This window comes from Pteronotus mesoamericanus, unplaced genomic scaffold, assembly GCF_021234165.1.
Source record: "Pteronotus mesoamericanus isolate MK-2021 breed Mesoamerican mustached bat unplaced genomic scaffold, CSHL_Meso_final contig_502, whole genome shotgun sequence".
NCBI classification, from domain to species: domain Eukaryota; kingdom Metazoa; phylum Chordata; class Mammalia; order Chiroptera; family Mormoopidae; genus Pteronotus; species Pteronotus mesoamericanus.
In genome coordinates, this window is record NW_026555187.1 from 605,716 (window position 1) to 631,663 (window position 25,948).

The 25,948-nt window shown below is 53.5% G+C and overlaps 1 protein-coding gene across 4 annotated transcripts; it reads left to right on the forward strand.

Annotated features, from left to right (window-relative positions):
• Positions 1-3,835: 3,835 nt before the first annotated feature.
• On the forward strand, positions 3,836-25,442 carry TPM4 (tropomyosin 4). 4 transcript variants are annotated; one of them, XM_054578839.1, is made up of 9 exons: positions 3,836-4,003; positions 8,931-9,056; positions 13,368-13,501; positions 15,792-15,909; positions 16,476-16,546; positions 17,472-17,547; positions 19,617-19,679; positions 19,762-19,831; positions 24,144-25,442. In XM_054578839.1, exons 1-9 carry the CDS (start codon positions 3,890-3,892, stop codon positions 24,224-24,226), a joined length of 855 nt encoding a protein of 284 aa, XP_054434814.1. In that variant the 5' UTR covers positions 3,836-3,889; the 3' UTR covers positions 24,227-25,442. The 4 variants fall into 4 exon arrangements, with proteins under 4 accessions (XP_054434814.1, XP_054434816.1, XP_054434815.1 ...); XM_054578841.1 differs by lacking the exon at positions 24,144-25,442 and adding an exon at positions 20,837-20,950; XM_054578840.1 differs by lacking the exons at positions 3,836-4,003; positions 8,931-9,056 and adding an exon at positions 9,313-9,563 and having other exon boundaries at positions 24,144-25,438.
• The last annotated feature ends 506 nt before the right edge of the window (positions 25,443-25,948 follow it).

Consider the following 25,948-nt stretch of genomic DNA (forward strand, 5'->3'; position numbering starts at 1 on the left):
TTTGTGAGCTTAGCGAGCCACTTCCCTGCTGGGGACCTCCAAGTACTTAACTGCACAAGGGTCTGAGTGAAGGGAGAGGGAACCCTCCCATCCCCCCACCCCCGCCTGCCCCCGTGACCTGCTCAGCACACACTCTGGGTCATTTTGATTATCATCGTCGTATCATTATTCAATGAGCAAGACTCCATAGGGTGCAAGCTGATAATTTCTTTGCTCCTTCCCCGCAGTACTCTGTGAATTCACTCTGGCCCCACCGGCTCTCTGCGTGCCCCAAACTCCAGGAGAGACGTGGCGTAGGGGGTGGAGGGGCAGCTCTCTCCTCTGCCTTCTGATCCTTGTCCCCTCACCAAGGGTACACTCAGCCCCTCCCAACCTGCGGTCTTCAAATATGTTACACCCATCTCCACCACCCCCATCACCCTTCAGTCCTCCTTCAGATCGCCTCTCAATTGCTGCCTCCTCCGGGAAGCCTTCCCTGACATCCACCCAAGGCTCATCAGGTCTCTGGGTTAGATATTCCACTAACCTTTTTATTCGACAGTGTTCCCCACCCCACCCCACTCCAACCCAGGGATTCCTTCTTCCAGCAACTTCCTGTTCCAGCAACTTCATGTTGTGGGATGGCGGTCCTTCTCCATCTGCTGAAGCTGGTGTGGCCGGTGCAGACAGGTCGGCAAATCAGCAACAGCCCCCTCCCCCACCACCCAACCAGGGAGCAGGCTTTAAGGAACGAGGATGGGGATTGGTGGATAAATACTCCAGCTCCCACACCCCTCAGCTCTGACGATTCAGAAGAGGGTGCTCTCTGCTGCCCCCGAGAGGCCCTGGCGGAACAGCGCCCTAGTTGTTGAGAGTGGGAACAACCGGCATCATGACTGCAGTTTCAGGAGCCTTCCTTTCTGTCTCACCTCCCACCCCCTACCCGGGTCTCCTTGGCTACCTCCCAAATTTCTTGCCCCCGAATTCCTGTCTCAGGGTCTGCCTCTGAGGGAGCCCAACCTCAGACGGCAGTTTGCCCTACCTACCCTAATGGAGCCCCCAGTTGTCTGCTGGGCCCGAGTCATGTCCACCCTTGTGTCTTCAGAGCCCGCCCGGCACCTAGCATGTAGTAGATACTCAGAAAATGACCCGAGTCTCCTAGCTGTGAGGTGGCCAGGATGGAAACGGGGAGTTCTGCCCCCCACCTCAAGTCCCCAGAAGCTCCCAGTTGGAGAGTTATAGCGCAAGAGGGGAGCTTACTCCTTCCAAGCTATAAACAGCAGCCTCCACCTGCCTGGTGCCCCAGGCCACTCAGCCTGGACAGCTGGGCCAGGGCCCCCAGGGGCCTGGAACCCCAGATGACCCTTCAGGCCTGGCCAGGGCTCCTGGAGCGTCCATGAGGCAGGTACACGGAGAGGACGTAACTCCAGTCCCAAGACTGCAGGGCGAGAGTGGGGTGGCACGGCCGGGCTCTAAGGCCATTCCTAGTCGCCCTCTCCCCTCCCAGGAATCAGATTCCACCTCCGGGAGCTCCCTGAGCAAGAGGCCAGTCCAAGGACGACAGCCTGCCCTACAAGGCCACGGAGCAAGCGGGCATCTCCTGGGGGAGCGATCCCTTTTCGAGCTGTGGTATCAGGCCTGGAATTAGCCACCCCACCTGCGCTGAGGCCAGTCTCAGGGTCTCCCAGGTGCAGCAGGGGCGGAGGGAGCTGGCCTCTGATGACTCAGCTTGAGACAGTCAGGAATGCTGTGTGTGTGGGGGTGGGGGGAGCGGTTAGGACCTCTCTCCAGCTCTGCTCTAGAATCAGCTGGGGCAGCTTCCAGGTCTGCCGCTCCCAAGCCGGGTGACCCTAGGTGGCTCACTCTGGACCTCAGCTTCCTGTTCTATAAAATGAGAATAAAAACAGCCCCCCACCACAGGGTTCAGGGAGACTGAAGTGAGATGCTGCGGGTCAGTTGCTGAGCACCGCGCTCGGCACACGGTGGGCACTCAGGGAGCAGTATTCCATGGTTTGCCTCTGGACTCTGCGCAGCCAGGAGGTGGGGAGCGGGTTGGAGAACAGGCTTGGGGAAGGGTCTGGGCTGGGCCTCCTTGGCTCTCCAACATGGGGAGAAATCAAGGTCCTCAGAGCATGAAAGAGGTTCCAGAACGTTCTGTTTGCTACCATTTTGTCCTCAGTACCTTTGGGTGGAGGAGATCTAACCATGACAAAGAGAAGGACACTAACTTAAGGGGCAATGAAGGAATTAGGATGGGGCAAAGGGTGCTGAGAACCCTGGACCGTGGCCCAACCCCCGAGCGCCCCAGTGCTGCTGGCTGCTGTCAGTCTCTCTCTTTATCCCACTCCCTCTGCGGCCTTGGGCAGGAAACACAGAAGCCTCCATCCCACACAGAAGTCTTGATGCTGGGCTGGGAGTTCAGGGCTCTGTACAGGAAGGCTTCCTGGAGGAGGAGCCATATGATCTGGGTTTTGAAGGATGAACATAAATTTCCTAGTTAAAGAACTGTGTGTGTGAGAGAGAGTGTGTGAGTGTACAGAGGGGATTATTCATTTTAATTAACAAGGATTTTCTGATCTTCTGGGTGTCGGGGACTCAGGGGCCCACAGGCAAGGCCAAGGCACAGGCTTGCTCCAAAGCAGCTCAGCCTGAAAGTGATGATCAAATAACAATGGGAGTAATAGCTCCCACATTCTGACCATGGGCTGCTGGGGCTCAACCTGTGAGAGGCTCTCTATGTTTGTCAAGCGAATGAATGAGCACACAAATCTTTCTAAAGGCAGCGAATCCTGCCCCAGTTGCTGCAGGAGCGAAGGAAGGCACAATGGGCAGAGGGGACCTCAGGTGCCAAGGCCTGTAAGTAGGAGATGGCAGCCCTCCCTGGGAGCTCTGATCTGGGGGGGGGGGCAGTTGGGGGTTGGTAGGGGTGGGGGTTGGGCAGGAGTCCTGAGTGAGAGGCCGAGGGGCCAAGGCCCCCTGATCCTGCAGGTGCTGCAGAGCCACAGCGGATCCTGAGCTGGGAGGAGGGCATCAGGGTCTGGTCAGGGCCTGCCTGACCTCTGAGAGCTTCTGCGAGAAAGAGCCTGGGCCAATCTCCCCCGGGAGGGCCGGATCCACTGGGGGCAGGGGCGGTGACAGAGAGAGACACACAGAGGAGGCAGGAAGAGAGAGCAGGGGAGAGAAGAACCTGAAGAGATAGAGGGAGAGAGACAAGGAGATACAGAGAGAATCAGAGAGACAAAGAAAGAGGGACACAGAGGGAAGGAAATGGAGACAGACACAGAGACACGGAGAAAGGCAAGCGACAAAAAGAGAGATAGAGACAGAGATGGAGGGAGAAGATGGTGAGACCAAGACCCTCCAGAGAGAGGGGGGAGTGACCCAGGGAGGACCCTGGGGCAGCAGCAGGAGGCGGGATGGCGGGGACCCCAATCCCTGGACGCAGCCCCCAGAGGGGAGCAGAAGGGAGGGCAGGAGCCTCCCCAGTCCACTCTGCGCCCACCCACAAGCCCTCTTCAGCCTCCCAACCACAGATGGGGAAATTGAGGCCAACCAGCAGGCCCCTTGGGACCCTCCTGGGCCAGCATTGTGCCCCCATGCTCACAAGGGACCTGTGTCACCAGGTTAAAAATGGAAACAGGTCGGGCCTTTTTTTTTTTTTTCCTTTGAGAAAATCCTAGGCCCAAATAAGGTATGGGCTGCGGGCGGCTGGTGAGCTGGCCAAGTCCTCCTGAGAGAGCAAGTGGTGGCTGGCCCGGCCAGCCTGGGTTTGGGCCTCCTCCAAGACGCGCCCAAACAGGGCGGCACACCCTGGGGAGGCTATAAGGGCCTCCACTCCACCCTGCTGTTCACTCGGCCCCAGCCTCAGACCCCGACACAGACCCCGCCACCGCGCCTCTCCCACCCAGCCATGGAGGCCATTAAGAAGAAGATGCAAATGCTCAAACTGGACAAGGAAAATGCCATTGACCGAGCCGAGCAGGCCGAGTCAGATAAGAAAGCTGCTGAGGAGAAGTGCAAGCAGGTGAGGGGCGGCTGCGGGGCGGCGCCAGGCTGCCCGGCGCCCTCTCTGAGCCGGTGGAGCTTGGGGCTGAGGGTTGGGTTCTCCGAAACCTTGGTACCAGGAGGTTAGGAAGGGGACAGGTGGTGATGCTCCAGCCAAGAAAGAGTAAGGCTGTCATTGTCCTCCCTGGGAGGGGGTGGGTCCCTGGGCTGGGAGAGAGAGGGGTGACTGGACACACCCAACGGGACCAGTGGGAACCAAGTAAGAAGGGATGTGCGTGTGTGCAAACGTTGAGGGCGTGTGTAGGTGTGTTGGGGTGACTGTGTCCGTGGGGGTGTATGTGTACTGGATGGGGTGGTTGTAGGACATTGTGTGTGAGTGTATTTGAGTGTGTTCAAACATTTCCATGTGTTTACATGTCGTGTGTGCGTGTTTTGGCTGGAGTGTGGAGGAATGTGATCGCTGTGAAGATGAGAACGTGCAGAGAGAGGTATGGGCATGTGGCTGTCGGAAAGCGGGTGTGAAGGAGTGCGGGTGTGTTTGTCAGCCCGTGTGGGGTTGCGTGTGCGGGGGGAGAGGCTGCCTGTGTGCGTGTGTGCGTGTGTGTGTGTGCGCAAAAGTTGGCATGACTAATGGAATGTGCGAGAAGGCCAGGGTGAGTGTGTCCAGGGGACTGCGTTGGGCTTGGCCCGTGTGTGCTTGGCGGGAGTTACTCTTTCTGTTGGATGTGTGCGCCTGTGGAGGTGAGGGCGGCAGTGCAAAGCTTGCGGGGGTGGGGGGAGGGTACCCTGTGCCTGTGTGACTGTGAACCTGTGGGCCCATTTTGGTGACCGCCCAGGAAGGGTGGCCAGGAGCGGGTGTGAGGCGGGGCTGGCTGTGGCTGGCCGCACGGGCAGCTGGGGAGGCAAGGGATGCCTCCTAACGGCCGGGCATGGAACCCAAGTCCCCAGAGGTCAATTTCCCCATCCGTGGTTGGGGAGGTGTGGATCCGGGGTGAGTGGAGCTTTGAGAATCCCGTTGAGACCCTGCTTCTCTGGGGTGCCCTCGCTGGCCCTGGTGCGAACTCAGCAGGGCAAGGCAGGGCTGTCTGCGGCAGACGGGGGCCCTGGACCCAGAGCTGTGGGGACAAGAATCCCAGGAGGCTCTGGCAATAAGGGTACATCAGGCACCCTTACAGGAGGGGCAATGGCAGAGGTCTGGGCTGGGCAGTCCCAAGGCCATGGATTGGGGCAGAGCTGAAGTCAGTCAGTCGTGGTCGTGGTCAGGGTCTAGGTGGCCAGAGCAGCCAGTGGGAGGAGTGAAGGGGGGCCATGCCCCTTCCGTAGTGCCCTGCCCCCAACAGGGCTCATTGACATCCCAGAGTCAATCGCCAAGCTCTCAGGAGTGGCAGGGTCTCCAATAAGCCCCAGAAGCTGCCCAGGACAGTGATACCAACTACCCAGCCCTGCCCCAGCCCAGAAGCCAGGCCAGCTTGGCAGGTAAAAGCACAGGCTGAGCTCAGACTGGCTCTGTTCGCAGCTTGGTCACTGAGCACCCTGGAGCAAACGTCTTTACCTCTCTCTGTGCCTTGGTGGCTTCCTGTGTGAAATGGGGTAGAGACAGTTGTACCTCCTTTGTGGTGACTATGCAGGTAGATCCCTTGTCATGGCACCTGGCACAAAGTAAGTGTTTGATAAAAGCAGGGTTGTTTCCTGCTCTTCCCTACTTCCCCTTTGGGCTCCTCCCTCTACCCTTATCCTGCGGCTGTGACACAGCTACACTGGTCTGCTCCACCTCAGCCCTCCCCATCACAAATGTCCCTCCTCCCTCCCTGTGCCCCTCCCTAACAAACAGACGCCCATCCTGTGCTGGCCCTGAGCTGCCCGCTTCCATCCATCATTCAGCCCTCACCAAGGGCAGCTTAGCAAACAAAAGCAACTTGATGATTCTAATTTTCACTAAGGTGTGAGTGACTGATACAGTATACTTTGCCAAGGCAAACTCAAGTTCAAAAGGAAATGCTCCTCAAAGCCTCCAGGAAGCTTGTGGCCAAGGGGGCAAGGACAGGTTCTCTGGCCTCTAGCTGCATTTTCATTCTACTCTCATTCTCTCTCCCCACACCCCCATCCCCAAAGCCTCCTTGTGCTCAAATCCAGGCTGGATCATCTAGCTTTGTGACTCAGGGCACATTGCTGCTCTCCTCTGAGCCCTCAGTGTTCTCACCTAAAAAATGGGGGCAAATGATGCTTTCAATGGCCGGGCATAAAACCCAAGGCCCCAGAGGTCCAAACCAAAAGCGAGAGCCCCACAGGGCCAATGGCAGTCCTTCCTTGGAACGGAGGCAGGATGTGACAAGGGATTCAACTTACCCAGAGTGCCTTACGCTTCAGAGGAAGCCAGAGTGTGGGTCTCAGGACCAGCCTGACCCTCAGGGTCCCTGCAGCAAAGTCCCGATTCCAAGCCCCCTTACCCCCCACCCCCACCTGTCTGTTGAATGTGGGAATGGGACCAAGAGGCCCAGCCCACCTGCTTCCTGCCCGCTCCTCTCCCAGGGCAGTAACATCCGCCACAGCTGGCCTTTGACCCCACATCCTGACTCAGCCCTGCCTGAAGACCCTCCCAGCTGTTTCACAGGCAGGTAAACAGAGGCCCAGAGAAGGAAGTGACCTGCCCGAGACCTCCCAGAGCCAAGGCAAGGCTCTGCCCACCCAGCGAGGCTGTCTGCCTGCCTTGAGTGTGGAATTCTGAGTGAAAGGAACTGCTTAGTGTCAGTCTTATTTATTTTTTATACCGGCTCCAACCACAAAAGGGCTTGGGGTTGTGTCATTGCTTCATTCTGAGAACTTCCTCCAGGATTCCATGGTGAGTGCCCAGCCCCGTGCTGGGTCATACAGAGGCCCAGAGTGACCCGGTCCCAGGCCTGGCTCTCAAGGAGCCCCAGGCTGGAAGAGATGGAGCCAAACACAGAGGGATGCCCCCTGCCTCCAGGATAGGGCTGGGCCACAGAGGGACAGGGACTGGAGGGTCCAATGGGATGACAAGGGCTCTGCCCAGAATAGCAGGACAAACCCCCCAGGAAAGGGAGCTTTGGCACTGGGTGTGGGAAGTCAGCAGGAGGAGGGTGTGCTGGGCAGTGGGCACAGTATAGCCTAGTGGTCAAGCAAACCAGCCTGGAGTCAGTCTGACCAGGGTTCAAATCCCCTATCTGTATGACCTGGAGCAAGTTCCTTCCTCATTTGGTAAACTTCCTCAGTTTACCTCTCTATAATATGAGCCTCCAGTAACAGGCCTTGCACATCCCTAATGCATCATAGCCTCCTGCCCACTGTATCCCAGTCCCCACCCACTGTCCAGACTTTTCTGGAAAAGGTCTTCAGAACCCCAATCATCTTTGTAGCTCTCTGAGGCACTCAGGTACCACCATGTCAAGGCTTCCATTTTACAAAAGAGGAAACCGAGGTTAGAAAAGAGGACAAGGATCCTACAGCTGACGCGTAGACTCAGGTTTCTGGGCTCCTGGCCTAGAGGTCAAGGTCAGGCCCATAGACCTTGATTTAGGCCTGAGCTGCTGCCCGCCTCCCCACCCCTCTGACCCTTCAACCCCCTCCCCATTCCCCAGCTCAGCATCCAACACCCAGAGGCCTCAGGATGGGAGGCTAGGTGATATCACCTTGGGACAGGAGCCCTTTTAAGAATCTGACCCCGCCACGCGCACACACATTCCCACACTTTGCACGTCTTGAGGATGACCACGTAACCCGGATCAGATTCCCAGCTTGGTCTAAAAGCTGCAGGCACAGCATCTTTTATAACATACCCTCTTCAGGAAGGAAGAGAAGGAAGTCAGAGAGCGATGCAGGAAGGCAGGCCCAGCACGAGGGCCTGTTTAGAAGTGGGTTCAGTTCCTGTGCCGCTTGACCTGGGGAAAGTTACTCTGATGCTGTGGGCTTCCTGCTGTGAAGAGGCAGCGGGAGGAGGAAGGGGGTGGGGTGGCCGTGGGGGCAGCCTGGGAGCAAGGACAGGATCAGGGGTCCAACTACCGAAGAAGGCGTAAGTCCAATCAAAGCATGAGCTGGACTAACCACCCAGCCCAGAATTAGGACGGGGGAAAGGCAACCTGGGGTTATTGGAGTTTTCCCGAGCTGCCCACTGACTGAGGCTGAGGGGCGACAGGGATGGAGAGGTGGACTGTGTGGTTTGTGTCCCATAGGCCTGAGCTTCTCAAACTGGGGTGTAGGGAGGGGGCCGAGACCCTCAGGATAAACAAAGGTGACTCAAAATTTGGGAACTGTGGGGGACATTGTTATTAAACTGAACACAAGCCAGATACCCAAGAATTTAAAAGATTTAAACTGAGCTTCAGAAGTAAGTGGTCTTTCAAGGTAGCTGTCTCCTATTCAAGCCCCCAAAGTCCAGGAGTGGTCTCAGCCCTTCAACCTTTACAGGGTATTTTTGTGACACAGTGTGAGAACCGCTCTTTTGGGTAAAGGGGAGCCATGACAGGTTCTAGGCAGGGGGAGGACATACACCTAGAAAGGTTCTCTGGCTGGGGCAGGGGGAGGCTGCAGAACTAGAGGGGCATTAGCTAGAGATAGGGACCGTTCAGGCCTGAAGTATGAGACCCCCTTTCAGTTGAACCCAGATCACCAGGAGGCTGCACCCTTAAAACTGAGATGCAAAACTGAATGTGTGAATCTGGGAGAAGCGTCAGTTTCCCCAAAGCTGTACTGGATTCCCCAAGGATACTGAGGGCCCCTCAAAAAGAGAAGCCCATCTGGTCCCAGGACAAGGAAAGATGTGAAAATCATATTCACAGGCAGCATTTATTGAGTGGTGCATAGTATTGTTATCCCCTGTTTTACAGATGAAGAAACAGGCCCAGAGAGACAGAGGACTCTTGTGAATGTGGGGGAAGCCCCTGCCACGGGACGTGGCCCCCAGACTGACACGTTACCCCCTCTGTCCCCAGCTGGAGGACGAGCTGACGCATCTCCAGAAGAAATTGAAGGGGACGGAGGACGAACTGGACAAATACTCAGAGAACCTGAAGGACACACAAGAGAAGCTGGAGCTGACGGAGAAGAAGGCCTCGGACGTACGTGCGCAGGAATGCGGCCGCCCGCGGCAGGGCCGGGCAGGAGCCTCGGGCAGGGGGGGAGGAAGAGGAGGAGGAGGAAGAGGAGGCGGTGCCTCCCTGTGCTTTCTCCAAATAAGTCCCGAAAAGGGGCACTTTCCAACAGCTGCGGCCAGCGGTGCCGACGTCAGGCCCTCCCCCAGCGGTGCTGACGTCGGCGGCTGGGCCGGGTGACCTCATCGCCCCGACGGCGGCCGGGCCAGGGGCGGGGAGGGGCGGGGGCGGCACCCGCGCAAGCAAAGGCTCGGGGGCTGGGGCGCGGCTGCTGCAGCTTTCGCCGAAGCCGAGTCCAGCCAAACCGAGCGCCCGCTGCGTGCGCCCCCGCGCCTCCGCGCCATGGCCGGCCTCAACTCCCTGGAGGCGGTGAAACGCAAGATCCAGGCGCTGCAGCAGCAGGCGGACGAGGCGGAGGACCGCGCGCAGGGCCTGCAGCGGGAACTGGACGGCGAGCGCGAGCGGCGCGAGAAAGTGAGAGCCCATCCCGGGCCCCGCTCCGGCGCCGCGCGCCCGAGCACAGCGTCCTCCCCGGCCCCGCGCGCCCCAGCTCGCCCCGCGCGCCCTCCTTTCTTCCCTTCTGCCGGCGCCTCCCGCTTCCCGCGCTCCCGCCCGCCGGCTCACCACCACCGCGGCTGTCCACCTCCCCCACCCTCGATTTGCCCGCCTTCGCGCCCTCGAGCCCGGCTGCTGCCGATCGCGGACCCGCGAACGCCCCCGCCTCTTACCCCGGCTCGGGGCTGGCTGCTGGGACCCCTTCCTCCGCCGCCCTCCTCCTCCCCGGGCCTGGGACTGGGGAGGGAGCGCGCAGCCGGGTCGGGAGGGGCCGGCCGAGCGGGAAATGGGGGGATGGGGCCTAGTGCTTGTGCGATCCCGGAGTGGGGTGGGGGCACCACGCAGCCCTCCGACTCGAGCTGGCGCCGGGTCCGGAGGGTGGGGGAACCCGCGGCTGCACCTAGGAGCGGGAAGTGAGAGTGGAAACGAGCTTCCATTGTCTGAGGCTGGACCGGCCGACTTGGACTGGGGTGGGGGAGGTTAGGTCGCACTTTCTCGCCTCTTCTGAGGCTTCCTGGCTCCCGCTGAACTTTCCCAGCTGTTCCCAGGGGCGCGGCAGCGACGTGTCTGCTCCCCGCAAGGGGCGGAAGTTCAGCCCTGAGCCGTCGGCCTTTCGTTGCCCAGCTGGTCCCTGCGGGTACCAGGGCCGCGGGAGGGGCCCCGCCTTTTCCAGAAGTCCCTTGGAATGTTAGCACGGGGCCCTAGACCCGCGATCCATCTCTGTACCTCTGCTGCGTGTCGCAAGGCCCGAGGCAGATAATGGGGCTGAATGAGGAGAGGGCCTTGCCGCCCAGTATCCATCCCCTGACTGCCCCTCGGGATGTGACATATATATGGTGGCAACCCTGGGGCTGGGGAGAGATGTGGATTCTTATTCCATCTCTAACCACTGGGTACTTACAACCCCTAGAAGAGAATCTCCCCATCTGTAAAGTAGGGGTGATGGTAATGGCGACTCCCTAGGGTAGTTAGGAGGGTCCCCGGAATAAACCCACCCTGCATGCATCTGGCACATAGTAGGTGCACGATTCCTGGGAGTTTTTTCCCCCCCTCCCCTTCCTCTATCCCCAAAAGAGCTCACCACCTAATGGGGGTAAGGAGGATAGACACACAAGGCTGATTTGCATTTTGGGGTCTCTTCTGGGCATGTGGCAGGGAGGAAGCCATCCAGTGGAGCTTCAAAATGGAGGTTGAGCAGAGTCTTAGAGAATAAATTAGAATTTTCCGGGACAGGACACCTGGTCGTGTAAAGACTCAAAGGCAAAAAAGTTGAGGGAGGGGGTGGAAGCCGAGGGACCCTGAAAGCTGGAATGTTGGGACTCAGGGCGGGACCCTAGAAGCGGAGAAGATGCCGGCCAGGTGGAATCGCCCTGGGTAGGAGCCCCCTACTGCTTCGGGTTGGCCTGAGTCGCAGCCTTTAATCCTGGAAGGCTCCCGACAGTAGCTGGTTTGGCCTCTTTCGCACACGGAACCGGCGTAATCCTCCCTCTGATCTCATCCCAAGTCATCTCACTGGAGGACAATTACTTTTGCTTAAAAATGGCCCTCCGCCGCAAGCCAAGACAGGAGTGGGACAGTCCACTTGGGAAGAAAGATGTTTTTGGAAAGTAGCAGATATCTTTAAAACATTCGCTTTTCAAAGCGTGCTGCTCTTGGTCAGGGGGGGAAAAGCTTGAAGGTTCCTGGGCAAAGGAATGGGGCCTGGAGCAGGGAAAAAGCCCTTTCGCAGTCGCCTGTAGATAAAGCCAAGAGCCGGCGTGTGGCAGACTTCTGGGGCTGCCTCCAACAGCTGGTTTCATTTAGATTTTTGTGTGATTAACCGACATCTTCCTGTTCCTTGGCCACATGTATCTAGCAAGCCTCTTTTACCTTATAAGGGAAATCCTTTGTAGAGTGTAGAAGCTTTGATTGCAGGAAGGGGTGGAGCCCCAGATGACTAGCAGTGACTAGCAGTTTTTCAAAAATACATATATATGTGTGTGTCCATATAGATGAATGCATCTCACAACTCCTTCGATTCCAGATAGTTGAAAACGTGCCCAGAGCGTGGTTTTCAGGATTCAGAGTCCCTGGCATAAGGAGCCACTCAGTTCTTTTTTCAAAGACAACTTCTAAGTCCAACACCTCTGTCTGATCTTAAAAATCAATTCCTTGATGGCCAATGGGTATAGGATTTCTTGGTGGAGTGACTAAAATGTTCTGGAATTAGATAATCATGTTGGTTGCACAATTTTATGAATGTACTAAAAAAACATAGCAGGGGGCGGGATTCAATTCCTGCCCCAGTTGCTGAAGGAGTTAAGATTCACATAATTTAAAAAGAATGAAAGGCACTCCTTAGAAGGAGTGGGAGACCTTTCTTAACAGAGCTCCTCACTGGTTTTTGGTGGATTCCCCACACTGGTGTCCCGGAGGCGGCCGCCGTCAGAAACACCTGCCTCGCTGCTGGAGCCTGGAGCTGAGAAGAGCTGCCTGGTTTTCTGTTCTGCAGCGGCCTCGGCCTCTGTATCACTCCATGTTTTCAGTGTTTAAAGGAGCGGGGGAGGGAGCGGTTTCCCACTCACTTTTATAGCCTACCCCAATCCAGAGGCTTATTTTTCTTGGTATCACGACGCCAGCGTGGCTTTGCCTGGGCCTTCACGTCTCCTCTCGGGCGAGCCCCGTTTTCACCCACTGCCGACGCCCCTTCCAGGGTGTGGCTCGCCTCGAAGCCCCCGTGGGACTTGGAGGTTCGGGGTGCAGGTCGAGCAAAGGCGGAGCCCCGAACTGGTGCACAAGGGGCCATGCCTTACCAATTTTGTGACACTGAACAGCAGGACTTCACCTCACTGGGCCTCTCTGTTTTCCCGTCTGTAAAACGGGTGAATTACATGAGGATTGAATGAGGTGAAATCATGGCTGCCAGAGGTGCCCTTTAGTGGGACTCACCACATGCCCGGTACAGTGCCTCGCCCCTCAGTGACAGTCCTCACAGCAGTGTGACAGACAAAGGCAGGAAGGAATAGGGTAGGGAGGCTCAGAGCCATGGAGCAACCAGCCTAACGCCACATGGCTGCACGCTGGCAAAGCAGGCCAAGACATTCTGATCCTGAAGCGCTTGCTTTTAGGCACACCCCACCACCTTTCCTTCCTTGTGGGGAAAACACCTGGAAAAGCCTGTAACGCTGTTCAGGCATCTCTTCCATGTGTGTCAGCAAGGTTTCTTGCCTTTGGTCTATGTTTTGTCCCATCATCTCTTGGCCAGATCGACTTAAGGGCGGTGCTCCATCCGGGCTGCCGTCCTCCCCCGAGCGTATGGCCAGGATTTCACTAAGGGCTCCGTACTCTTGCCTTATCTTGCCAATGAGGTGACTGGCAACAGACCTGCTTATGTGCAAGGGTGAGCCGGTGGCCTTCTTCTCTAGGACGCCCACGCACAGAGAGGCTAGCACTGTCCTCCCGCAGCACGCGGCATACTTGTTTCTCTCCCGTGTTGATTTGACCACCCATCCTGTACGGGGCACGCACCTTCATCGCTGAGTGGCGGGTGTTCCCTGCTGTTTTCAGGAAAGGGCATACAGAAAATTCACCTCCAGAAAAGAGTGTGGGTTCCTTAGTGCCTGGATTCCTGGGTGGGCTCTGGCGAGGGGAATGGCGTTAGCTGAGGGAAAGCACTGTGTGGGTGGCGACTTCCTCCCGCTGGCCTGTTGCCTCCTAACCTGGCTGCACCTCTGACCTCCCCAGGCTGAAGGGGATGTGGCAGCTCTCAATCGACGCATCCAGCTGGTTGAGGAGGAGTTGGACAGGGCTCAAGAGCGACTGGCCACAGCCCTGCAGAAGCTGGAGGAAGCAGAAAAGGCTGCCGATGAGAGCGAGAGGTAAGGATGCTTTGAACCCCGTGGCGCTGGTGGTGGCTCCCAGGACATGGGTGGCTGACCTCACAGAACAGGGGTGCGAGTGCATGCAATCACATGACATGAACAAACATAGATACGTACAGTGTGTGACCGCGCCTTGAAAACCGTCACGCAGTATATAGAGGTGTTTGTCATCGGGATGGTGACAGAGAACTCACCAGCAGAGGAAGGGAGAAAAAAAGATGGGCAGCTAGAACTGCAAGTATGACTGCCGTAGGGATCAGTGTGCAGAGGCTGAGGGCCACTGCATCTCCTCTGTTTTCAAGACATCAGTTGCCAGGGTGACGTGAGAAGGAGGCAGGTAAAAACTTGGAATGGCCCATGCATAGGTGATTGTGAACAATGCTGTTGGGCAGGCTTTGGCTACTGGGTGGCTACAACGGCACGTCGGGGACACGCACAAACTTGCAACTGACGATGCTTCTCACCCTCGTGGCATGAGCCCTGCATTTGGGCTTCCTGGGTGCTCCGTCTTCTGGGGCGCGACAGTTTTCTGGCGCAGTGCTCGCAGATTGTGTGATTCACAGAAGCAGCCACCCTCGCATGCTGTAAATGGGTTCCCTGGGTGGCGACGGTGTGGGCCAAGTTGAAGGCTGGTGTGCGCCCGGCACACAATTCCACCAGAATTCTCGCTTAACCCATCCGCCGTGGTTTTCCGGGATGAACTCTTCCAAAGGGGTCATTCCTGATTGTGCTGAGGTGACCAAAAACGGAGATTAAAAGCCAACCATGGGGGTGGGGGGGCCAGGGAGCCAACTAGGATCTTGGAGATCCACTCTGGGAGTTGCCCAAGCAGGAAATGTCTGCCCATGCGGTGCAACAGCCCACGCCGAGGGTTCAAGCCCCAGGGCAGGCTCTGCTTCAGCCACTTGGAGGGAGGGGGCAGCTGTGGGAAATGTGAGGATCCCATCCCAGGGTGCTCGTGGCTGCGCCTGGGGCCTGGGTCAGCTGCGTGTGCCCTCTCAGATCAGCCTGGCTGGATGTCTCCTTTTCAAGATGTCCCCAGGGCAAAGCCAGCAAGCCTGGAATTGCCCGTCACTTGGATCACGTCACCAGAAGCCTTTGGTGACAGGCGTTGTTGGAGACTGATGTTTTTGGCAAAAGGAATTCTGTACTCAGGAGCTGGAGAATCTCGGTTCAGGTCCTGCCGGCACTTGCTGTTTGGCCGCGGGCGGATCATTCCATCTCCCCAGGACCGCAGCGGCTCTCCAGCTTGCTCCCCTCTCATCTTGAGGCCTCGTACAAGTGTGCAGGGTGCCGTGACAGTCAGCAGAGAATGCTAGTGGCAGCCCAAGTGGAAGCGTTTATTGGACAGCAGAAGTGTGTGCTCCCCTGCTCTCGGTGGGCGCGACAATTGCGATGCTGCCCTGGGGCAGCCTCTTGGGAGGCGCGGATCCTCCCTGGATCAGTCCCAGCAGCGCAGGCCAGAGGGCGCTCATTTCATGGTCAGCCACTTGAGTCACGGGAGGCTTCCAGCAGTGCCCAGGAGGGATCCGCTGTCTTCCTCTCTCGCCTTGTTGGTATCAGCTCTTCCCTGGGCTTCCCACTGCAATCCGTTCACTGTTCTCATTTCCACTCACTCCTGTTTTTGAACTTTGGGCAGTTTCCTGTCCCCTCAGCATAAAACCCTTGGCGAGTCATTCAAGTGCCCCACCTGCAGTCTGGCCTCCCTGACCTTCTGCTGTGTCGTGTCGTTTTTCTGGGGCTTTCTTGTACAGCGCCCTCACTGAAGAATACCTTTCCCCTCGGTCTCTCTTCTGGAAATCCTCCATGACACACGCACACCGCTTGTCGCACTGCTGCGGAATTCGTCTTTGACCAAGCTGGCCCAGGCCTCTAATCACATTGTAGTAACGGCTGGAGTAGAAGTGCACCCTGTTACCAGGTGGAGATGATTTAAAATGGGAACACAGGCTCTGGAGTCAGACCACCAGGTTGGGGTCTCAGCTCTGCACTTAACTACTATATAACCTCAAGCAAGTCACTGAGCCTCTCTGTGCCTTGGTTTCTTCCTCTGTGAAATGGGGACAACGTGCCTACTACCTCATGGGGCGGTTTTAACGTTTAAGGCACTTAGAACAGTGCCCGGCGTTCAGTAACAGTAAAAAGTGCGTGTGAGCAGCTCCACGATTTCCTCTTTGGAGCCCAGGTCTTGGCCGGTGTCTGAGAAGCACTTAGATGAGGGGGCGCGGGGAGGGGCCCGATGAGGGGGCGCCACGTGCGGCAGCAATGACCAGGTTGCTCCTTGCAGAGGAATGAAGGTGATAGAAAACCGGGCCATGAAAGACGAGGAGAAGATGGAGATCCAGGAGCTGCAGCTCAAGGAGGCCAAGCACATCGCCGAGGAGGCCGACCGCAAATACGAGGAGGTGCGTGGGGCTGGCAGATGGCGGCGGTGGCAGGAAGTGGGGAGGAAATGGACGTGTGATAGGGAGGCCCTGGGGCCACCCAGAGGAAGCTCTTGGGTAGGTCAGCTGTCCATCTGTATCCACATCTGTTTTTCCAGAGACACACTTGGCTGGGAACTGCATCTTCCATGATGCCAAGAAGTCCTAGGGAATTCTGTGACACTTGTCTGACTTGGTAGGGAGACCAGCTGGCCAGGTCACTTTTTGTCCTGCAGCTGGCTAGCTATTTGAGCACAGTTTGGCTAAAATTGGGGATCGTGGTCCCCAGCTGTGGGTCTTCAGACAGTAGAAGCTCAGTCCCCCTTCTCCTTGCCTCCATGGTCTCCGCTCTTCCTTCCCCTCCCATCCGCCTCTCTCCTGGGACCCAAGGGAGAGAATGTTGATGGCCCCCAGGACTGAGTTAAAGCAACAGCAGAGAGCCCCATAGTGGCAGATCGTCTGGACGTGGCCTCGCCGTGTGCACTGGGAGGCATCCTACTAGTGTGGCGGTTGGGGTCAGTTTCCTACCATCTTTTCTGTCTCTGCAGGTAGCTCGTAAGCTGGTCATCCTGGAGGGCGAGCTGGAGAGGGCAGAGGAGCGTGCGGAGGTGTCGGAACTGTGAGTGGCAGGGCAGGGCTGGGGGAGAGGGGCCAGCTCAGCTTTTGGGCCTGAGCCAGAGGGAGTTGGCTAACACCAACCAGAGCCTCCGCTCAAGTGGATGGGCACCTGGGGCTCATTGCTCAGTCCTTCCTCTTCTGTGGCTGACAAAGAGAGGTGGCAACCATTCGTCCTTGCTGCCCACGTCTTGGCTCTTCCCACAAAGGTACTGGGAAATAGGAGTGAGACAGCTGGTAGCAGAGAAGCCCAGAAATCTCATTCTCCCAGAGAGAGTGTCTCACTGGGTAGTGCTTTCTTAACAGAAAGCTGACCTATAGAAGGCAGCCCCCGCCCCGCCTCAGCGTTGAAATGCTTTGCTTCTGAAGTCATTATTTGGCCATGACACATTCCGGGGCGGGCGGAGTTGGGGGCGTGAGAAGCTTGATCAGAATCCTGAAAGCTCCAAAAAACCAAAAATGCTCTCCCCTGGGCCCTCCGGCTCCACAGAGCATCCCGCAGCACTGAGGCGGGTCTGGTTTCACAAATGCATTCTGGGCTTGCTTCCTGGAGTGTCCGGTGTAAACTCTGATTGCTGTCCAAGTGCTGTCCCCCAGCCTCCTGCTCTCCATCTTGTTCTTACACCTTCCGGAGGCAGCCTCATCAATCATAGATTCCACGAGTCCCTGTTGCCTCAGCCTTGGCAGGAGCCCAGGAGCGCTGCACAGACCTTCCCAACACTCCCCAGCCCGCCTGCCGCGCCTTCGCTGGGCACGATAGGGTTTCGATAAGTACACAGTGCTCCAGCTCAGGGAAGGCCATTAACCTTTCCCCCGCATTCCTTGGGGAGGCTCCAGGCATGTGTGGATTCCTCCTTGGGAAAACTGCTTTTAGGGGAATTGCCTGCTGTAAGGGAAGATTAAGACACAAACATCTTGTATCTGCGCAGAAAATGTGGCGACCTGGAGGAAGAGCTCAAGAATGTCACTAACAACCTGAAGTCGCTGGAGGCTGCCTCTGAAAAGGTTGGTGGTTGGCTTTTAGTAGGAGAGTGATTGGCTGGACTTGCTTCTTTTCTTCCCCGAGGTCCCCGGGAGCATGCCAGGGTGTCAGGGATCTGATCTGCGTTCGCTGGCGGCAGCTTTAGACCCCAGCAGCGGGGTGTTTTCCCTACAGAAAGAGGCATCTGGTGACTGCGTTTCCCTCCTCTGGGGGTCTTGGCACCTTCTCTCTTCTTCTGAGGGGGTGGAGATAGGATGTGAGATAGGATGTGAGATCAATGCCTGGTCAGCCTCCTCATGGGGAGATCTGAGCATAATCCTATAAATATAGAGCCCCCACTTGAATCCCTTGGTTCTTCCAGAAATACCTCCTTGAAGACTGAGCAGCAGATATCAGAGGCCACTTGGGCTTTTTAGGTCGAAGCGGTATCCGGATCCAAGTGGCCACTGCAGGATAGGACCACATCCTGCACTGTATAGTCTCCCTCGGCTCACCCCGCTGAATTCTGCATCCTCATCTCTTCCTCGCCCTCCCTCCTCCTGCAGCATTGAGCTTCCGTTTCACAAACATCCCATGTTCTCTCGTCACCTCCAGCTCTTTAAACCTGTTGTCCATTCAACCAGGGGTGACCTTTCCTTTTCTCTGTGCTTGATAACCTCCTAGTCATCCTCCAGGCCTCTGCTTAAATAGCACTTCTTCTGAGAAGCCTGCCCCGATCGCTTATCTAGGTTAGGTGTTTCCTGGCTTGGTGGCCCTACCTACGTCTTTTCCTATCATAATGGTTGATCTCATTTATCGTGATTACTCAATTAATTGCGTGCCTTCCTTACCAGGTTGTAAACTTTAAAGACAGGGTCCGTATCTGACTTCTTTAGAGCTGTATCATTAGTCCTAGCCTTGTGCTTGGCATTTATTTGCTACCAGGATATTTGATGAATAAATACAGTCCAGGTGTACATGCCAAATGCTGCCCGAAGCCACAGGGATAGATGTTACAGTGACGGTGTGGCCTCTGCTTCTGTGACAGCTCAGAGTCGAGTTAAGAGACTGACAAGATAACAAGGTGCTTTGGGACTTCAACAGAGGGACCTTGGAAAGTTGGGAAAAGTATCACAAGGAAGTGACCTTTAAAAAGGCTGTAGACAGGAGGTGAAAGATAAATACTGTATGATCTCACCTATAAGTGGAACCAAAGCAAACAAGCAAGCAAAATGGAACCAGAGACATGGAAATAACAAGCTGACAGTGACGGGGGCGCCGGGGGGAAGGCAATACCAGGGGAAAGAAGGGGAAGGGTCAAGTGAGGGAACAGGAATAAAGGACCCACGGACAAGGACAACGGTGGGGAGGATTGAGTGTGGGGCAGTGGGCAGGCCAGGGGAGAGCAGTGGGGGCGGGGTGGGGAATGGGGACAGCTTTAATTGAACAAGAATTTTTAAAAATTAAAAAAAAAAAAGACTTTAGAATATGTTGATGGCCAGGAGCTCAAATTCCAGAGTCAAGTTCCAGTCATGGCTTGGTCACTTGCTAGCTATGTGACCCTAGACAAATTACCTCTTTACTCATCTGTAAAATGGGATTGAGGATATCTAGCAACATAGCAAGCAGTTGATAAATAATAGCTAATATTAATCTGAGTGGAGTCTTGAAAGACATGTGATTTCTAACAAACGGTAATGAGGAAAGGAACATTCCATCCTTGGGGACCCCATCGTAGAAAAGAGCTGGGAGACCAGAGAACACACAAAATCTGTTGAGGAAGTAGACCGCACCTTGGGGAGGCTGGTGGGAAATGAGGTTGGAAATGCGGATAAGAAGGGCCGTGAGAGCATGCGTTTCCATCCGATCCTTCGCCCCAGCTTCGCCACACTTGACCTCGAGCTGTCAGCTCAGTGCTGTCCCTGAGCCGTCTCCCACAGGGTCTCTGAGTTTTGCACACATTTCTTCTGTCTGGAAAGGTGTCTGCTTCTACTCTGCTTCTTAGGCATGTTTTAGGCAAAACACATATTTGACCCCAAGGAGTAGGGAACTGGTGTGCTTTTATGCCTTTTTAACTCTCCTTTTGAAAGCAGTGTTTTGGTTTCTCCCACAGTATTCTGAAAAGGAGGATAAGTATGAAGAAGAAATTAAACTCCTGTCTGACAAACTGAAAGAGGTGAGTGATCACATCCAGCTGGTCAAGTTCCTCCCGGCGCTGGCCTTGAAGCCATCGTAGTAACTCCGGTCTTCTTCCTTAGGCCGAGACCCGTGCTGAATTTGCAGAGAGAACAGTTGCCAAACTGGAAAAGACAATTGATGACCTGGAAGGTATGAAATTACCGCCTACTTGTATTTGCTCTGCCTCCCCCTCCCTGGCACATCCACAGAGAGTTGGGGGAAGTCTGTGCAGGGGCTGAGCTGGGCCGTGTTCACTTTAGGATAGTAAAGTGAAGAGCGATGTCACATCTGGAAGTCTGGGGCACTGGAATCTATAGTGCAAATCAACTTCAGGCGTGGGTTGCCATTTTTCAAGAAATAAAATCTCTCTTGGTAATTAGCTCCACATGTGAGTACAAAGACCCAAATATGGCCGATGTTTAAAAAAAAGAAGTCCTTAGAATTTTCTCCCATTTCCTCATTTCTGAGAGGTGCCTTGCATTTTTTAGATGCCTTGCATTTTTGCAGAAGCTCTCTCTCCCAGAGAGCTCAGAGCTTATCACTATGTGAGAAAACGGAAATACAGACAAGTAGAGACTAAATAAAGACTCCAGTCTGCAAGCCTGGTGCCCACAGATCCCAGAATTTCTTGTAGAGTTCCAATTTAAAAAAATACTCTGTTCTTCATGAGATAATTCAGGACTGTCCAGATCTTGGGGTTCAGACAGAATCCCCAAGCTGCCTTTCACCCAGAAAGGATGCAAAGCTCATTTCTCATACCGTGTGTCAGGAGTGTGGTTTGGGAAATGAGGTTTCCATATACAGCGAATGCTCCTCTTCCGAAGTATGACCTTTGAACTGAGTGACATCGTTGAAAGTCCAGAACCACCCAAGGTAGGAGACGGGTGAGGAGAAATTCTGTAGTTTCTGGTCACCTCTCTTTTCAATGGTTCATTCTAATTCCCTGCAGAATCTCAAACTACTCAGAGGTCCCTCTGTCGCTCTTTTGCTTTCTTGTTTGTTTTCCATACGTCACAACTTCCTCTCAGTTCATGCTTTGTTTTCTCACTCTTTTTCCTTCCTCTCATTGCTCACCTGTGGCACACCATTCCGACCCTCGCGCTCTGTCCCCTGTACCTCTTCTGAACTCTCTCCCTGGGGACCTCCACCCTCTAGACGAGCTGTACGCTCAGAAGCTCAAGTACAAGGCTATCAGCGAGGAGCTGGACCATGCTCTCAACGACATGACCTCTCTCTGAGAGGCAGCAGGGGGGCTGCCCCCTGTCCTAGCCACACTGCCGTCTGCCTTCTCACTGTGGTGCCTGCGCTCCCATGAGCTTCTAGAAGCTCCCCATTTCCTCCTCCTGGTTTGATCCCTCAAGCCGCCTTCTGCTGCGTCTGTGACTGAAATAAAGACAGGCGATCCTTACCTGCATGCCCTCCTATTTTCATTTTCTCCACTTGCCGCTTTTGAGCCGTAGCTGCCGTGACGCCCTTGACCGTGGCTGCAACAGAAAGTGGGCAGTTCAAATGAAGAGCTCACTTCAGAAAGAAAATTGTGCCCACATGATTCTTTGCTGATGGCGTGAAAACAAAAGCCAGTTTGGCACGAGCTCGCAGACGTGGGGTTAGCTAACTGTATCTGCGTGCCAGTAGCTGTTTTTCCCTAAACAGAAATTGTTTAGAGTGGAGATTCATCCACCCTCTTAAGCAGCTTCACAGAGTCAGCAGGACCTGCAGGAACCAGCAGGCTTCTGTCTTTGAAAAGAGGCTGTCTTTGAATGGGGTTGGCTGTATGGATTCAAACAGCGGCAACACATTTTGGTCTCTATTCCATTTTGCGCTTGTTTCTGTTACCCTCTGAGAGCGGTGCCTGGGCTTCCCTATGTGTCCATGGCTCATGGGCCATCTCTCCAGCTCTTGGTCCTGGGAGGAAGTTCACCCATGAGGCTCTCCTCTACGCCTTGCCCTGGAAAACTACCCTACAAGGAATGAAAGAGCATCCCATTACTGGGGAAGGGGAGAGGAAGCTGCTGGCGTGACAGAAAAAGGAACTCAGGTGATCTTTCCTGAGTTCCGGACAAAGTCACCTGAGATGCTAACATCTCCCTCCCCTCATACTTGAGTTACTAGAACCAGGAACCTTGCTTTGGTTGAAGAAGAACTGGTTAGCCTGTGGGTATTAAAAGGTCATGTTTACAGTGACCGAAAACTCACAGATTTTTCCAAGAAAGTCCAGATTTCGAAGTCTGTTCAGCCCTCCCCTCCCCTCCACCACCACTACCTCCTGCTGCCCCAGTAACTCTGACACATTGATATCTAAGCTGTGTCTTCCAGACTGCCCCTCAAACCTGAAAATGGCATGAAAATCTCCAATTAGCCTCAGTTTTGGGTCCCTATAGTTTGCTATTCCTCATCCTGTTTGATGTTGGCACCTCTGTTCCGATTTTTCTTTATAGTCACTGCTCCAAAGTACATCTCCCATGAACAACCCATACGCATCCATCCCCAGCATCTCCCTGTTTCCAACTGCCATCCGCCGGGAGCCCCGGCACAAACCACTCCCGTGGCGCCCTGTCATACATCCACCCCTGTGTGGAGGCGGGTGTATTCTCTCCGCCCTCTCTGTGTATTTGTTCCTGGGATCTTTCCAGCCTCCACCCTTCGAAACAGCCATAGCCCTGCTTCTCTAGTCATTCTGCCTCGCCAAGCACCCAAGTGGAGCCTCATGGGTGGGATTGGGCTGTGGAGACCGACCACTGCCTGTTGACAGCCTGTGGGCCTTTCGTGGTTCTCAAGGGCAATTACAGTAACACTTTCAAGGAAAGTTACTTTATCTCAGGCCTAATAGCAAAAGTAGATGCCAGGGATCCAGTGACAAGGTGAGGTGAGGTCAGGATTTATCGTTGGGGTATCTGGGTTTAGAGTCTAGCTCTACCACATTATCTGTGTGGCCTTGAACACGCTACTGCGCTTTTCTGCAAAATAAAGGGAGTATCTTAGCTATTGTGAGGATTAAGTGAGAACATGGAGAAGTGGGTTCACACAGCAGTAGGCTTTCAATCCCCAAGTGTCCTTCCTGACTGGACAGGCCTGGCTCACTGCTGCCTCTCTGCGGGGAATCCTCCCTGATCAGAGTGGCTGTTTCTTTAAGCGCCTCCTCGAATGAGAGTTCTGGGGTTGTATTTGAAAGGCGGCCATCTTGTGCACTTTTTTTCTTCTGAAAATTTCCACACTGATCCTATCACATTTTATGAGACATTTTGCTTCCCTTCAGTATTTTAATGAGTCTTGGCCTAGTCCCTTATCAGCCATCACTCATGGCAAACCAGTTCTCCCTCGTGTTTGGTCGTGCATAGCTCTGAGTGGCATCTTACCTTTTTTGAAAAATGTGTTTCGTCAGCTCAATCACTTAATAACATACCCATAGCTTGGCTTAAATTTCAATCACGTTGCATTTCCCTGGGTTTGACTACATTGCTGTGGACACAGAGACACAATACTGTATTTTGCTGTGTATGATGCATGCTTTTTGCCCAAGTTTTTGAGGGAAAATAAGGATGTGCCTTATAAGTGGGTAGTACCTGAAATACCTTGTATTTGTTCTTGTGTTTGGTAATTATTTGTTACATAAAATTTCTTGTACCATAATGTTAAAAAATGAATGCTAAAATTCCTTTATATTACAAAAAAACAGGTATCTAAATATAAATAAATTAAAAACGGATTAAAAAATTAAAAGATTTTTTTCTCCTGAAAGTTTGGGCCAAAAACGTGGGTGCACATTATATGCCACAAAATATGGTAACACAATTAATGCCTGGAAGTTCAACAGCCATTCCCAGAGACTCCAAAGGAAAGATGGGTCACAGGGTTATATCTCTCTCCCAAAAGCTCAAGGACTAATTAACTGGCCTTTACGGGAGAAGTGTATTAAGTCACCCATATCTAGGACTAAAATCTTAATGTCTGTGTAACATTTCATAGGTTCTGAAGCACTTCTCATTTCTCATAGTAACTCGCAGTGGTGTTGTTATCCCCATTTGATGGATGGGGAGACTGAGACCTAGCAAGAGTAACTGGTGCAGCTGGGGCTTGCATCCCAGTGTTCTGACTTGAGGATTGCCAAATACAGTAGATTAAAATATAGACCACCCAGTTAAGTTTGAATTTCAGTTAGGCAATGAATAATTTTTTGGCATAAAGTTTATCTCATGCAACATTTGGGATATACGTATACTAAAAAACTTACTTGTTTTCCCGAAATTAAGATTTACCTGAACACCCCGTATTTTATCCTGCAATCTGACCTGACTCCCAGATTTGGAACTTCAGCAGTGTTATTCCATGGTGTTCTATTAAAATTAAAAGGCACAGTCCCTTCTCTGCTATGACATCTGCTCTGGTGTATGGATTTTAAGAAACCTTCTCCCCCCGCCCCTGCCTTTAACAAAGATGCTTATTAAATTATTTTTCTCCCCAGAAAAACTTGCCCAGGCCAAAGAAGAGAACGTGGGCTTACATCAGACACTGGATCAGACACTAAATGAACTTAACTGTATATAACCAAAACCAGAAGAGTCTTGCTCCAACAGAAGCTCCAGACCTCCATGTCTTTCTCTTCTCTTGTAAGAAGTTTCTTTTGTTACCGCATCTGCGCAAATTATGAATATCTGACCAAATATTTTGTATCAGAGAAGCTTTGAGCACCAGTTTAATCTAATCCCTTCCCTTTTCTTCCCAAATGGCACCAGATTTTTCAGCTCTATTTTTATTCTTAAATTGCATTTATTTCTAAGCTGGGCAGGGTATTTCTTACTGAACATTAGACTTTTGAGACTGAAGGCATTTGGTTCCCGGGAGATTAGACAAACCCATATTTTAAAAGCACAGATTCTAACATCTAGTCACTGGTCAGTGTAAAATGTTGGAGAACAGAACCTCTGGGCCACCATTGCACACACGACAGGAGGCCAGGGACCATCGCACTGAAATGGGTGGAGGTTTTCCATCTAGAGCAGAAATAGGGGGGTTGGGCTGCTGTGGGGAGCCACAAGCCAGAGATAGATTAACCTAAGCATTCCTTTTCCACACTCTTCCGTGCAGAACTCTGAACAGTCAGCATGAGAATGCTTGAGAAATAGCCATAACAATTACTCTGCTATGAGGCCATCCACTCAGCAGGAATGAATATGGTGGAATTCAGTCCTGTTCAGGAAGCCATGTCAAAAAAGACTGCTAGCCATCAATAATTGAGCAAGTGCATTTTTTAATTAAATATTAGGCAGAAGGGGCCTCTCACAGCAGAGATAAGTAACTGGCCCAACTTCATCTCTTCTGTACTTTAGGGAGTGGTAAATTTAAAGATATACTTCTCTAGGACTTTAATGCCTTTAGTCAGGACCAAGTTAATAAAAGACCAGGAGACTCCTGATTCAACTGGATATGGAGTATTTTATAGACAGGGCTGCATGTTTGGCTTTGTTGTATTTTTGCTTTTTCAGTTAACATCTCAGCTGAAACATTCCATATTCCCCAGCAGTGTGGGGGGCAACTCAAGTTTACAATTCTGACTAAAAATCGCCCTGCTTCTAGCTTACCCAACTCCTCTGCCCCTCACTCCTATTTATTGCGCATCACACTACCCAGGAGATACACTAGCAAATTGTGCAATTGAATAAAACCCACTTTTCATTTAGATTCTTGCGACTGTATCATATGTAATAGTATCACTTTTTCTACATTTTGGTCAAATAAATTTTTACATAAACTACAATTTGTGTGAACTTAAGAATGTGTGGGGAGATGTAAGGAAGGCCTTTTGGGTCATCAAATGTGAGGGGGATGGAGAGGTCATTGTGCTATGAACTTAGCAAATTTTATTTATTGGCTTTATACCACAACTTCATGATGTAAGGATTATAATCCCTTTATTAGAGCGTGAACACTTTCAGTAACTCAAAAGCTCCTGTCCTGTGTTGTCCTCAGTCCTCCTGAGCCAGGCTGTGAAGAGTGAGTAGGATTTAAGAGATGGGATAGGAGCAGGCCTGCCTGGGAAAGGTTGTCTGGATGTTGCATATATACAGGAAAGAAAGGGAAGCTGGTGGGTAGGCGGGGTCCACCTTGCTGAGAGCCTGAACTTAAAATTTGGTCAGGAGTGGAGAGCCACTGACATGAGGCGAATCCACGTAGCGTTCATTTCCAGAAAGGACTGAAAAGGGGATAGACTAGAGGCAGGAAGACCAGTTAGAAAGATGTTTCAATTGTAGTGCTTGCCATGGAATAAGA